The sequence below is a fragment of the Crinia signifera genome, chromosome 2 (assembly GCF_055691185.1).
Source record: "Crinia signifera chromosome 2, ASM5569118v1, whole genome shotgun sequence".
Lineage (NCBI taxonomy): Eukaryota > Metazoa > Chordata > Amphibia > Anura > Myobatrachidae > Crinia > Crinia signifera.
In genome coordinates, this window is record NC_139218.1 from 302776636 (window position 1) to 302790139 (window position 13504).

Here is a 13504-nt window from a genome sequence, read left to right on the forward strand (position 1 = left end):
GTTCTGGAACTACATATCCCAGCATGCCCTGACAGTTTTGGCATGCTCTTATAGGAAAAATATGTGGCAATGCATGTTGGAACATGTAGTTTCACAACATCTGGAGGGCCACAGGTTGAAGACCCATGCTTTAAATGGTGTACATTTTCAATATTAGTGCATCCACCCAAGCTTAAGTATGCCGTAATGGGCCTACTTGGGAAAACCCATTTTTCCTAGAGCGAACTAGAGTAGATTTAAGGTGAAATGATACAATTTCTATAGTTGACAGTTTATCTTGTCAGCTAGGCAGCTACAAGTTTCTTTACTGAGCCTTAGGCATTACTCCAGAAAAGCATAACTCCGTCTGACAACTTGCCGGGAGTCCTTACATCCAATTTGGCCCTTGATGTGGATTTTTTAAAAGTACTCCCTCCCAGGGAACTGCCAGGAGAGAAATTGGATGACATACATCACCGTTGCTAAAAAAAACCACACACGATGTGCACCTGACCACTGCAAATCCGATATATCCTATTAGCGGGAGGTTCAATCTCCAGGTCCGATTCAATGCACATGGGTAAGCACAGCGGATCAGATGGGATGTCAGATACATGCGATTTGGCCAGTTTTTATCCAATTTCTCAGCCCGATCTGTCGGAATTAGGTAAAATCGGCCATAATCACAGTAGCATATGGGGACCTTTAGTCTCTATTGCAGCTGTACTTAAATCCTAACAATTTATGTCTATACAGCTGCTATGTAATACATCACCAGCTTTAAAATTAATAAGTCCTTTTATTAATTTTCACTTGTGCTTGAAGGGTATGGACTGGCATTTTAGAGCAACTGTCACAGCCACACAAAAGTGTAGCTGTGATCATGTAGTTTACACTTTCCACATATTGCGGTCTGTGTCAATCGTTCCTTCCTTGCTAGAACTCCCCCAACCCCTCCATCGGAGTGGTCAGAGTTGAGGATGGCTCTACATCGGCTGTGGTGACTGTCTATCACCAAGTGATCCGCCTTCCTACAGTCACAGCAACACTGATGCTGCTGAAGCTTCTACTCCTGCCAGTTAGCTCTGCCGCCTGGGAAATTGGTGTTTATCAGCAGGTAACTGTCCTAGCCTCACCATGATGTGTACACTAATGCAAGGACTAAACATTCCAAGGCTCCTAGCACCTGATGATATGCTTTAGCTCTTATTGCAGTCGGCGGCTGGTGCACATGTAACATTATGAATGCTAGCTCACAAGTTCAGTGTCTAAATTTATGGTACTAGTAAGCCCGCTGGAAGCTAACCTGCTACCTTGTACAAACATGCACAAACACTTGCCTCTGTGTTTGTACATGTGTGAGAGAAAGAGATGTAGTTTCACTCACTGCCAACAGATGGCAGAGTTTTCTAGACATATATATATATATATTTTTTTTTTACCCAATAGTGGTATGGCGCCAAATTGAAATTATAAATGTTCAAATGCACTAATTCAAGATCCACATCCCGTGAAGTGAGCCGGAGTTGTTTTTTCCAATATTTCTTTATTCAGCTTCACAGGATTGTAATGATAAAAACGCTTGTAGAGAATATCAACGCGTTTCGTCTCATAGAGACTTCATCAGGGGAATATAATGGTCTTATTAGGAATATACCATTAACAATTAGTTGATTAATAGTGTGCCAGTCTTATGTGGCCTATAATGTGACAGGTCTTAGTATTTCTGTCAGCCTCTTCTGTTGACGTTATAAAATTTTATTTGAAACCTAAAAAGCGGATGACATTCCTTCATCCAGTAGTAAAAAAAATAGATCTCCAGTGGGACTTCTAGTTGCTCCAGAGAGGCCAGCAGAATCATGTGAATCAATGATTCTGCTGGCCCTCCCTGTGCCGCTTCAGCCTCGTGGCCCTCCCTGTGCCGCTTCAGCCTCGTGGCCCTCCCTGTGCCGCTTCAGCCTCGTGGCCCTCCCTGTGCCGCTTCAGCCTCGTGGCCCTCCCCGTGCCGCTTCAGCCTCGTGGCCCTCCCTGTGCCGCTTCAGCCTCGTGGCCCTCCCCGTGCCGCTTCAGCCTCGTGGCCCTCCCCGTGCCGCTTCAGCCTCGAGGCCCTCCCCGTGCCGCTTCAGCCTCGTGGCCCTCCCCGTGCCGCTTCAGCCTCATGGCCCTCCCCGTGCCGCTTCAGCCTCATGGCCCTCTGCGCATTTTAACAATTAACATAAGCCACTTCCCTTTCTATTCCTAACTCCTACTTCTTAAGGGGTATACACAGGGTAACTTCAGCCCTTTTACATACATATATACACGTGGATTCGGCATGAAAAGCCGGCGGTTGGGATCCCGGCGTTCAAAATCCCGACGTCAGAATCCCGAACGCCGAAATCCCGACAAGGGGGGGGGGCGTGGATCGCGCCCCCCCCCCCCCCCCCCCCCCCCGCGGGCTCGCTGCGCTCGCAGCGCAGCGGGCCCGGTGCCTCGCTGCGCTCGGCACACTAATTTATTCTCCCTCCAAGGACACCCACGGGGGAGAAAGTGTCGGGATTTCGGTGTTCATGATTCCGGCGTCGGGATTTTGAATGCCGTATCCCGACCGCCGGGATTTTAACTGCATCCCATACACATACCCCGCTAAGTGCCCCGGGTTTCCGAGGGACCGACCCATTTTTTGGGGACAATCCCGCTTCCCACTCAGGGCCGGGAGTGGGGTAGTTGGGAGTCCCCTCTAGCCCCACCGCTACTTTGCTGAACAGAGTAGTGGTAAATAGACCATGTGCCTATGTGTACAGCATCTTTTCCCTGAGACAGAGGGGTTGGGGGCATGGCCAGTGGCTCTGAGAGCTGCTAGCCATGCCTCCACAGAGGCAGAAACTGTTTGTGCCCTCCTGTGAGCACCTTGACCACAGACCACACCCCCTTGCTGCTAAGCCAAGTCCCCACATTTTGGGCACACGCAGGGTCCTGCGTTAGTTCTTTTACAGATATTCATACACACTTAGATAGAGAATAAAAGGCAACATTACTTTTTTGTGGAATGATGCGACACACAAAAAAAACGAATGTATGTAATTTTTGCTATTCTTATGTGACATTGTTGAAGTAGCCAAGAGTTTTTGTTTCTGTTAGTATGAGCCTAGTTTTCATCAGTGAAAATGTCTCCATACAGTATCAGTCTATTCATTTTTCAAAAGAGTAGGCATAGGAGATAAGGAAATAAATCAAATTACTTTAGTAATTTAGTTAGTTAGTAGAGGTCTATAAAGAAACCGAGAACTTCGTTCTATGACCATACTGTATATGAAGGTAAAAAAAATAAAAAAATAAAAATGGAATATAAAAAGGAAGATGAAACAGAGCCAGAAGAATATAAATGTGTTCCAGCTCATGAGTCCGCTATGTGGATAAACCTTACCAGCTCGCGATAAACTCCGTCGGATTTTCCTTCACTTCTGATTATTTTCTCTTTCTGGAAAACTTCCCTATTACGACTCCCTCCAGAAGCTGCATTGAGATTGCTTCCAGCGTTACCACCTCCTCCAAAAGTTTTGGTCTGGAAATAAGAGATGCTGTTTTAAGGAAACCAACGTCTTCATAAACATATCCTAAACTTAAGCCATATTATGGGAGGGAATAAATCCCAGGAAGCTGTGCTTATTATTATTGAGCTGTACCTACTGATAAATAAAAAGGGTAATTTCCATAAACCGCAACCGTAATCTACTCATTGGCTGTTTCATTCTTGTCAACGTTTCAAGTCATAAAAAGAAGTTATATAATGTTAATGTTTATGAGCTACTCTGAACTGAATCATAACAATAAACGCAAATGGAAAACTATATAACAGGATATAAAATAAGACTAGCGTTAAACTGGGTAACATTGGATTTACACCAAGTCCAAGTTTCTGGCATTTTCCGGAGGAGTATAAAGCTGAGCAATATTAAAAGGTGCCAGAAAAAGCAATTGTTTTGTCATTGAGCCTCGGGCATACTAATCAGAAACCTGATGCATGTATTAATAGGACTTATTTATAGAAAACAAAATGAGGTTTTGGCTTACATATTTCCTGAGACGGCCAAAAAAACAACATAAATAAACTGGTCTGTGTTTATTAAGCAATGTTCTGACTATAACTCAGAATGAGGCTTACAGCTGTCATATCATGCGTAAAGCGGAAGGTGTTTGATAGGACAGATCTATTCTAAAATAGGACCCAGATATAAATTAGGTCATCACGTTTGGGTGATGGTCTAATTGCATCTGCGGCATGTGCATGTGAAGCCTATTGTGCATGGTACACGGCCCAGCTCTCATTGTGCATGCATGTATGTGACAGGCATGTGTGCACTGCAGTAATACTTGAGAAAGGAAAGGGGCAGTAATAACAGGACAGGAGGGAATAGGGACAGGGGATGGCATAGGGTCTGCACAATCATTAACATAATGCAAATAAATGGTCATTCAAATAGCTTAAAACCCTTATCAACAATAGAAGTGAGGACAGCATAACGACATTTTGCTCAGTAACGTTTAAGACCTTCATAATGCTTTCTATTGTATTTTCATGTTTAAAGTTGTTGCTCCTTTCAATTTGGAGGTCAGACAAATGGGGTCTATTCAATTAAAGTCGGATCCATTCTGGCATGCATTTGTCAGAATGGAGCTGACAATACAGTACCTATTCAATTGTGCTGCCAAATCCAACTGTCGGATTTGAGCCAAATCTGACTGTTGGAATTGTCTGCTGTTGCTCACCCAGCCCGGCGCTGGGACCCGGTGAGTGACAGCAAATGGAGGGCTGCATCAGGTACCGCGGGACCGGGTGAGCATCAGGAGCAGGAGGACAGTGCCATATGAGCAGTAGCAATAGTAGCACCATCGCTGCTGGTCTCCGACTAAATGAATTGATCCCTCTATGTATGCATCAAAAGCGGTGCATATATTTCTGTAGTATCATATATAAACATCACAACTCACATACTTCTCATTTTATTTAAATTCAGAAATGTTGCCAGAGTTTCATTTGCCATTTTGGAAGGATTGGGGCTACCTCCTGAAGAGAGGTTTATATTCCAGTACAGAACAGAGACATTGTTGAGTTAGGAAACCTCTTGCAAGGATAAAAAAAAAGTGAGGTTCCATGCGTCTCTGCTAGCACTGGGTTTTTTTTTTTTTTTGCGTATGCATTTTACCTGAAAATGCATCCTTGTTGAAATGTAATGTGATAATGATGCACCAGCAGACTGTTTTGATTAATCTGATATGTGACACTTGAGTCTGCATATAAAGCACAACAAAACTTAGTGGGGGTAAAAAGCTGCAGCCATTTTGTAAGCAGTTTCAGACTTCGTTGTACACAGAGTGCTGCATTTCAAACCAATGAGCAGCCTCCTGGTGCATTCTAGTCACATACATTTGGAACTATTGGTGGTATTCAACCAATCTGACAAGAAGAGGTCAAATTTACATTAGACCTATTCAATGACAGCACCATTTTTTCCGACTCTCATAAAAGATTCCGACTGTCGGAAAGTCCTGCATAGGCTGGCCGGGATTGAATACGGACAGCTGATATTTCCCCGGGTGGAAAGATCGTCCAAGATTAAATACACTCATTTTTCAGGTAAAATGATGCAATAAAGCAGCAGCAGAGTCACACTGAATCTAGTGTGTGCCTTTTAGCGCAATAGTAATACAATTATACAACAGTTAAAAAATGAAGACTTTTCAGAACAAATTAGCCTAGCTCATAACGAAGGATGGCAAACCTCTTTGCTTTTTGCTACTTCAGCAATGGCAGCAGTCCTTTGCTTTTCAAACTCATCATTTTCCCCCACAGCTTTTGTGGCACTAGATGTTTGCAGTGTTTTTCGGCTATCAAGATCTTTGCTGTCAACCGGAGTAACTGATGCACGTTGCTAACAAATAAAAATAAACAATATCAGTGGTCAGGGTTAATCTATCGGTGACCATTATTTTCATTTGTTAAAACTGAAATTTCATATGTTTAGGTGCATTCAACAAGCACATCTGGAACTGGCTGCAAAAAGTCATTTGTCAATTTTCTGCTGTGAAATTGTGCCACACATAATCATGGCAATTAAAAGATGATTATACAACAAGAGCCATTATACAAAATGTTATTTTGTTCAAAACAGTGTTGAGGTTAATGCAGGTTTTCTCCAAAAGTTGTAATGCAGAAATTGGATATATTTTGCTTTCATCAAACACAACCATTAAATAAATGTAAACATAATTACAATAAGATGAATAGAAATATGTTTATGATTAACAACTATTACCACCTTGTTTATTTAAAATGAAAACACATTTCCAACAGTCAGTTTCTCTTTAATGGAATCGCAGCAACAAACCATTTTCCGGGAGCTCTACGCATTTCTGTTGCTATTGTTCTTGCAAATCTTTGTTAATTCACTAATTCTTTAGCTTCTCACTAGCAATTGGTATTTCCTGGCTTTTTGGGGGCCCAACAGCATGGATTCAAAATCAGTATTTGGGACCCATCAGAGATGAGGTCACCCAGTCGCTAATTGGTGGACTAGTATAGAATCTCGATATTGCTCAATATAAGCTAGCAGACTTATTATAATTGTTGTATAGAGTGTGGATCAGTACCGTCATTTTCTTTCTACTAGTGTCAGCAATATACGACCTTTTAATGTATAGTATGTGTAATTAGGGTGTGCAGTCCAAGATTCCTTTCCCCTCTTTACTAAACTTAGCTCCAAGCTTGGCGGCTGGGGTGAGAAACTGCATGCATGTTACTGTATGTAACCGCCATCTCTGTAAAACACGGGGAGATCATAATCAGTGCACTTTTAATATTGGGCAGAAGAAAAAGGAAATTGTTCAGCGCTTCCCATATTTGTGCACGGTCCGATTGCAATGGCCATTAGGAGAGATCTGATGAGTATATAATGGGCATGTGGCAAGGGTCTAATGCATGCATTTCCAAACTGTGGCCCCCCAGCTGTTGTGAAACTACACATCCCAGCATATAGCTGTAAAAAAAAAAACAGTATCATGAACCACATGACTGTGCCAAAGAAGGTGATAGGCTGTCTCCCTGCCTGATGACGCTATCCTGAATCAGGAAACAAGAGAAATAGCATTGGAAGTAGTGGAGAAGCATTGCTGGCATATGTCTATGCTACAGAACATACAGTTATGTATGTTGAGGAGGGGAGGGACCTGCTTAGAATAAAAGGGGAGGCAGACATTGCCAGGCAAATCACTGGCATTGTAAAGGATTCTCTAATATATAACTAAAGACATTTATAATTCGTCCAGTACATAATCACCAACAAACAGGTTCATTTTTAGCTATAATACAAAAATGTGAGCCATAAAAGTCCTTTACAAATGACATTACACTGTTTTCTATAGGTGAACAGAGTTCAGAGTGAAAGGCACCAACCCAGTAATAAACCAGTTTCACCATGCAATGTGAAAGGGGTTTAGCTTGCTCAGACCTATTTCGGAAACATTTTCAAATACCGGGTCAGAGCAGGGTTTGCGATGTGAAAGCAGTTTAAGTTAGATAAGCAAATGTCACTTCTCTGAATCCGTTGATCGGATGGCGACTCATCTGGATAGAAGCTCACACAGTTGGTGCCTCATACACCCACACGAGAAATAAAATATAAATTTGCATCTAGTGGTAGCACAGCAGAATACGGTCATTAGGTCGACAGGCAACAAGGTCGACAAGCAACAAGGTCGACAGGCATTATGTCGACACACAAGCATTAAGTCGACACACAAGCATTAAGTCGACACACAAGCATTAAGTCGACAGTTAAAAGGTTGACATGGGTTTTTTCAGTTTTTTGAGTCGACATTTGCAGACAGGTGGTATTTCATGCCCTACCATCCACTAGGGCGTGGTGGGAGAATAAAATAGTGTGCCCGAAGCATTGCAAGCAAAGAGTGCCATGCGAAGGGATGCGGTGCACGTCAAACTGGGTACATGTCGACAGTGTTGACATTCAGGTCAAAAAGCAGTGGAAAAACCCATGTAGACCTTTTGACTGTGGACCTTGTCATGTCAACATAAACCCATGTCAACCTACACCAATGTTGACCTAGTGGTGTCAATCCAATGCTTGTCGACCTAGTTGCTGTAGACCAAATGATCCACACCCAGCACAGGCCCCATGAGTTTGAAGAATTGGGAGCGATGGTAAGTGAAATTTTGTTAAGTAACGGAAACGACCTAACGTGACCGGCATATTGAAGAAAACATGTCTTCATGGTTCATCTGGGTTGATGTCTATTTGGTTTATTACACATTCACATTATTTACTAATGGAAAAGGAGTATCATAGTGAACTGGGTACTTAGGATTAGGGTTTTGATGTAACTACATGGCAAAGTCTGTTACATGCTTAATTTGATCAAATATAAGGATAGGTATATGTGAATGCATTTATTGCTAGTAACATTTGTGATAGGTGACACTGACCGGAGTTAAATTATTACTGCAATGAAGGGTAATGTGCTGCAATTATTAAGGTCAGAGTGTTACCCATGTGTTAGATGACATATGCAGTATGGGTACAGTTAACCTACAAACTGTACACATGATAACATCAGTGATTTTTAGTACACAAGTGAGTAAAATCCTACCTGTCCAAAAGGCACAAATGGTGGAGGTCCTCCTTCCGTCCCGATATTGCTTCTACTGTGTTTTGATAAGCTCTGTGAAAAAAATAAAAAACATTTCTGGAGTCAGCATTTATTATTTATTTACACTTATTTATATGGCGCCAGCATAATCTTTTGTGATTTAGGGTTTAATGATAACAAGAAAGAAAATAAATTAATCCTATTAACATAAAGACGTATTTCAAGCCCTTGTGTAGCTCTTTGGCTTAGGCCAGCAGTTTCCATCCTGGAGTACTCGTACCCCTGGGGGTACACTGAAGACTGGTTGGTGGGTGTATTTGACAATAATATTCACAGTTCATGTTTCCCAGGTCTCCACACAGAATCACAAGTGCAGTAATTAGCTCCACCTGTGTATCTTTTAAAATGTGTCAGTGAATAATGAGTACTCCCGTGCTCCTGCAGGGTGACCTGGTAAATATGAACGGTTGGGGTTACTTGAGGACCCAGGTTGAGAACCACTGATCTATTTCACCCAGGATAATCCTACGCAGAGCTCCTAAAATGGCTGCAGCACCTGGTACCTTGTCAGGGAGGAGTACACAACCCATGGAAGTTATTATCCAAAATGCTGTACCAACCCTTCATTATGCTTACTGTGTGCTCAAGGGTTTATTTTGTCTGTGACTTGTCCGTTACTGTAAAACCAACATCCTCTGTATTATGTGCATTATTTTTTAATGTCTCTAAAGCGCATTGGAGAAAGTGCGCTACATATATAAATTAAACTTACTTACTATTTGTGAATCACTACTGAACTGACAATTTCACATAATAAATCTATGCCCAATTATAACATTTACAGTATATTACCATTTCCATGAACAGCCTTATGCCCCTTTCCCACTGCAGCCTTAAAACGGTATATTGCCGATTTTTGAGGGCAAAATACCATTTAAGGCTGCAGTGGGAAAGCGCCAGAGTTGAAATACCGTTTAAAGTTAAACGGTATTTCAACCCGTTTTCAAAGCAGTGTTTTAAACGGTAATCTACCGTTTAAGAGGCAATGGGAATGCATCTTAAACGGTATTCTTAATGTAAACAGGCTACAATTCAAGCGATTGGTTGTTGCCTGTGTTGTGACACTCCCCACAACCCTGAAAAGCCCATTAAAGTCACAGGCACTCATTTGTGCTGTAAAAACGTTTTGAAGAGCTAAAACGTTTTACCTGCAATGGGAATGGTACTTAAATGGCAATTAAAACTGTAATCTGCTGCAGTGGGAATGCTAAATACCGTTTAAGATTACCTGTAACTTAAAACGGGTCTGCAGTGGGAAAGCAGCATAATTGTGTACATTTGTATCTCATACAGTTCATCCAAATTCTATAGACATAAACCACCTCCCTCCTTATTATCTGCAAGAGCAGAACCCGCCAACAACAACTTACTATGCACAGCGGCAAATACCGTGCACACTATTATGGAACACACTTGCAGATTATTGGAGTATCCAACCAATGTTACAAACCTATTTAGAAGAGAGAAAAATAAATTGCAGCTCGCAATAGAAATATATTAAAGTTCAGGGAAGTGTTTCTAGTAATTTATATGAAATATAAGGAGATCATATTGGAAATGCATTAGACAATATAAAATGCATTTGGAGATTGGGTGAGATTTCTGATTTAGGATGGCTTTTCCGCCTAGCTACATTAGTACCCTTTCTCTTCTAGTTAGCGGTGTGACATGCATGCAAAAATCTGATTGAATAGAGCCATAAACTAGAGAGATGGAGGCAGGGGCCATAGCAAGACTCAGAGTCTTTTTCTTTTCAACATCATTAAATGTGTATTTATCTAGCCTAGTGATGAGACCCGAGCTAAACATATGCACACGTACCAAACCACCAGCCGCATCTCAAAGTCACCTTTTCCTTACAGCAAAATGTCTATTTAGAATACATGAGCTATGGAAATGACAGAGTAACAAAAATCACCATAAACGGTTATGTCTGTGTGTGCTCAGGGAACACATTTCTCATAGACGCACACAAAAACTAAAAAGGTGAAATTATAAGTACAGATGGAGCTCCTCTCATTTAGCTCCAGCCCTCGCCACATTCACTTCCGCTGACGAAAGCTGGCGAAGATGCGCTCCATCTGACAGGAATGCACGAGCTTCCCCGTCTCTCGGCAGCGGGGAGCAGAATCCCTGCCCATCTCTGCTTGTACTTCACACAATGCTGCGAAATTTGCAGCGTTGCATCTGGATAAAATGCTGCCCGCCACTTACACAGCTGCCCACCCCTTCCCCTAGCTTGGCGAATTCCCTCGCACAGCTGCGAATGGATGTTTTGCATAAACATCCATTTGTAGCCTTGAGTGCAGGAGCCAAATCATTTCATGGTTGCCGACCATCGAATGATTTGAAAGGTGCACGCAAAACTAAGACTCCCTGGTGTCTTTGCGTGCTCCCTGTACGGGAACAGGGCGGGCAGCTGCCATCCGGTGACGTCAGCTGCCTGCTCATGGCACCCTTGTCACTGCCTTATCTCCATGGGAATGCCCAGCGTTTTAATGGGAATACCCATCGCCGCCGCCTCATACCCCCTGCCCCCCCCCCACCCGCACTGCTAGGTGCGAACAGGATGGTGAACTAGCAGTTTGCCATGCCCGCTTGCACCCAGCGTATGCACATGTGCAGAAGGAAACCAACACTCCCCCATGCGAACGTGCGGGGAGCGAGGCCATCAAAATAAGGCCCTTATTGTCATTGGCTTTAAGAGGCACTCACACGTCGGACTGTACACCAGTACAGTGTGCTTAACTATAAAATAAATTGTGGTGTGGAAATGTATAGAATAAGGCAAAAAGTTGTAATCACAAATTACATTAATATATTTTTTGGGGCTTATATTTTTGTCAAATAATTTCAAAGCCTGAGAAATGATTACCTTTATTACTGCAAAACTGTGTGCAAATGAAGGCTTATGATTGGTCCTACTGCTCACACTTCTGCCCTCCAGACATATTAACAGTACTGAGCCAGGGTTGTGAGACAGATGAAAGACAAATGGCTGCATGTAACAGACTCTGCGGCACCAGCACAGAATAAAGGGATGTTAGTAACTCATTTCCAAAAGGTGACAATGTCACTTCAAAAGGTTTTTTTTTTTTTTAATCAGTGTCCCTTTATGCCACCATTACAGTCCAGGTTTAAAGGATATCCAAGTTTGATTCCAGATGGTTAAATCCAATTGACGGTAGTAACAATTAAGTCACCTGTGCTCCAGCATGGACAACCATAAAACCTGGACTGAAACGGCAGAGTTTGGGCAACTGGTTTAAATAACTGCTTTTAGGAAATGATCAGAAGCAAATAATAAACATGTCTTTATGAAAAGCATCACAGTCTGTCTCTGCATGCAGTCTGCTGCATTGTTACAACATCAATTACGAGCAGCAATCAGAGGCAAAAAGCACAGTGATCAGCAGAAGAGAAAGCAAGACCGCGACAAAACACAAGGGTAATACATGAAGTATGGTTTGATACCTTTATACCGGTTACACTATAGTTTCTTTGTGTTTATGAAAGATTCACTATTAGATACAAGCAACCAATAAGAATCTTTCACTTTCCAAGGACAATTCAGAGCACAAAGCCTGTCTGTCCAGTTGCTAAGCACTTTACTGGGCGTCAAGATAAAAAGCAAATCTGAGCAAGGTCTCCCAATGTCTCTTTAGAAAAGCAAATCTAAAATAACATTGTTGCTAGAAAAGGAATTAAATATCCACAGTACATCTGTAACGGAGGCCATGCAGCAATATAGATGATAAAATCTTACATCTGATAGTATACTAGTGGTGTTCCTGCTAGGCTATTTTAGCGGGGCGCTGCGCCCTGCCCAATTTATAAAGGGCAAAAAGCCCCCTGGCCCTCTAGCAGTGCCCCGCTAAAAGAGCCTGCCTCCGACCCCGCCGATGTGCACTGGGAAGCCGACCGCCGCCATAAATGGCGATGCCTGGCGTTTCCCCGGCAGTGCAGAGACTTCAGAGGGGCCCCTTTGGTGCCGGTGGCAGCCCGGGCAAGCACCTTCTGTGACGTTGGTGGCCTGGGACCATTCCTTTTGTGACAGTGGCAGCCCAGGACCGCCCACAATAGTGACGTCGGTGGACCCATTCCACACTTACGCTGCCCCTGTGCCGCAGCACCCTACCCGCCACAATTCCTAGAAAGAACACTAGTATATAGTGCCCCCCACCAACATAACATGCCAAATAGGCACCACATGCTGCTAGACTAAAGTGAGTATATTTGGGATTGTCCATAAATATTTTTTTTCTCAGTAACTGATTATTTCAAAGAAAATGTATTGGTCATTGCAGGCTGTACATTCTAAGAGAAACATTCTTCAACTTAGCTATAGAGTCAAATAAAAGTAAAAGTACCTTTATGAATTTGGCCCGGGGTCCGATGGTGTGGCACTGCACATGCGTATCTCTGAAAATCCGCAGGCGTAGGCCCAATGTGCAAACTACTTCGGCAACTATCACACTCACCGATGCGTTCACACACAGCGGGCCGAGCACAAAAACAGTGGGTGCACCCTGCACGAGGCGAGATGCCAAAGTCACAGGACGTCAGCGCCCACTCCCTTTTCGGACATATCCGGCCCAGATAAAAAAAAGTCAAATCAGACTGACTTATCTGCGAACGAGCGAAAAATCATTCGATGGTTGGCAACTATCAAGGGACAAGGGATGATCTGGCAACCGTGGCCAGGGGGTATATATGATGGTGTGTTATAACAACAGAAACCCCCCTTATATGATTGGACACACTAAATCACATGACCGTGCATTTGATTCCCAACGCACACCTGAAATATTTCCACCAGTCA

At 42.9% G+C, this 13504-nt stretch overlaps 1 protein-coding gene across 1 annotated transcript in view; it reads right to left on the reverse strand.

The window, feature by feature from the left end:
• TDRD3 (tudor domain containing 3) overlaps window positions 1-13504 on the reverse strand; it is a 240430-nt gene that overhangs the window by 56360 nt on the left and 170566 nt on the right. The window contains exons 6-8 of the mRNA XM_083168890.1: window positions 8623-8694; window positions 5742-5891; window positions 3386-3523 (exon numbers count right to left, since the gene is read on the reverse strand). Coding sequence (XP_083025016.1) covers window positions 3386-3523; window positions 5742-5891; window positions 8623-8694 — 360 coding nt within the window. The remainder of the gene's footprint in view (window positions 1-3385; window positions 3524-5741; window positions 5892-8622; window positions 8695-13504) is intronic.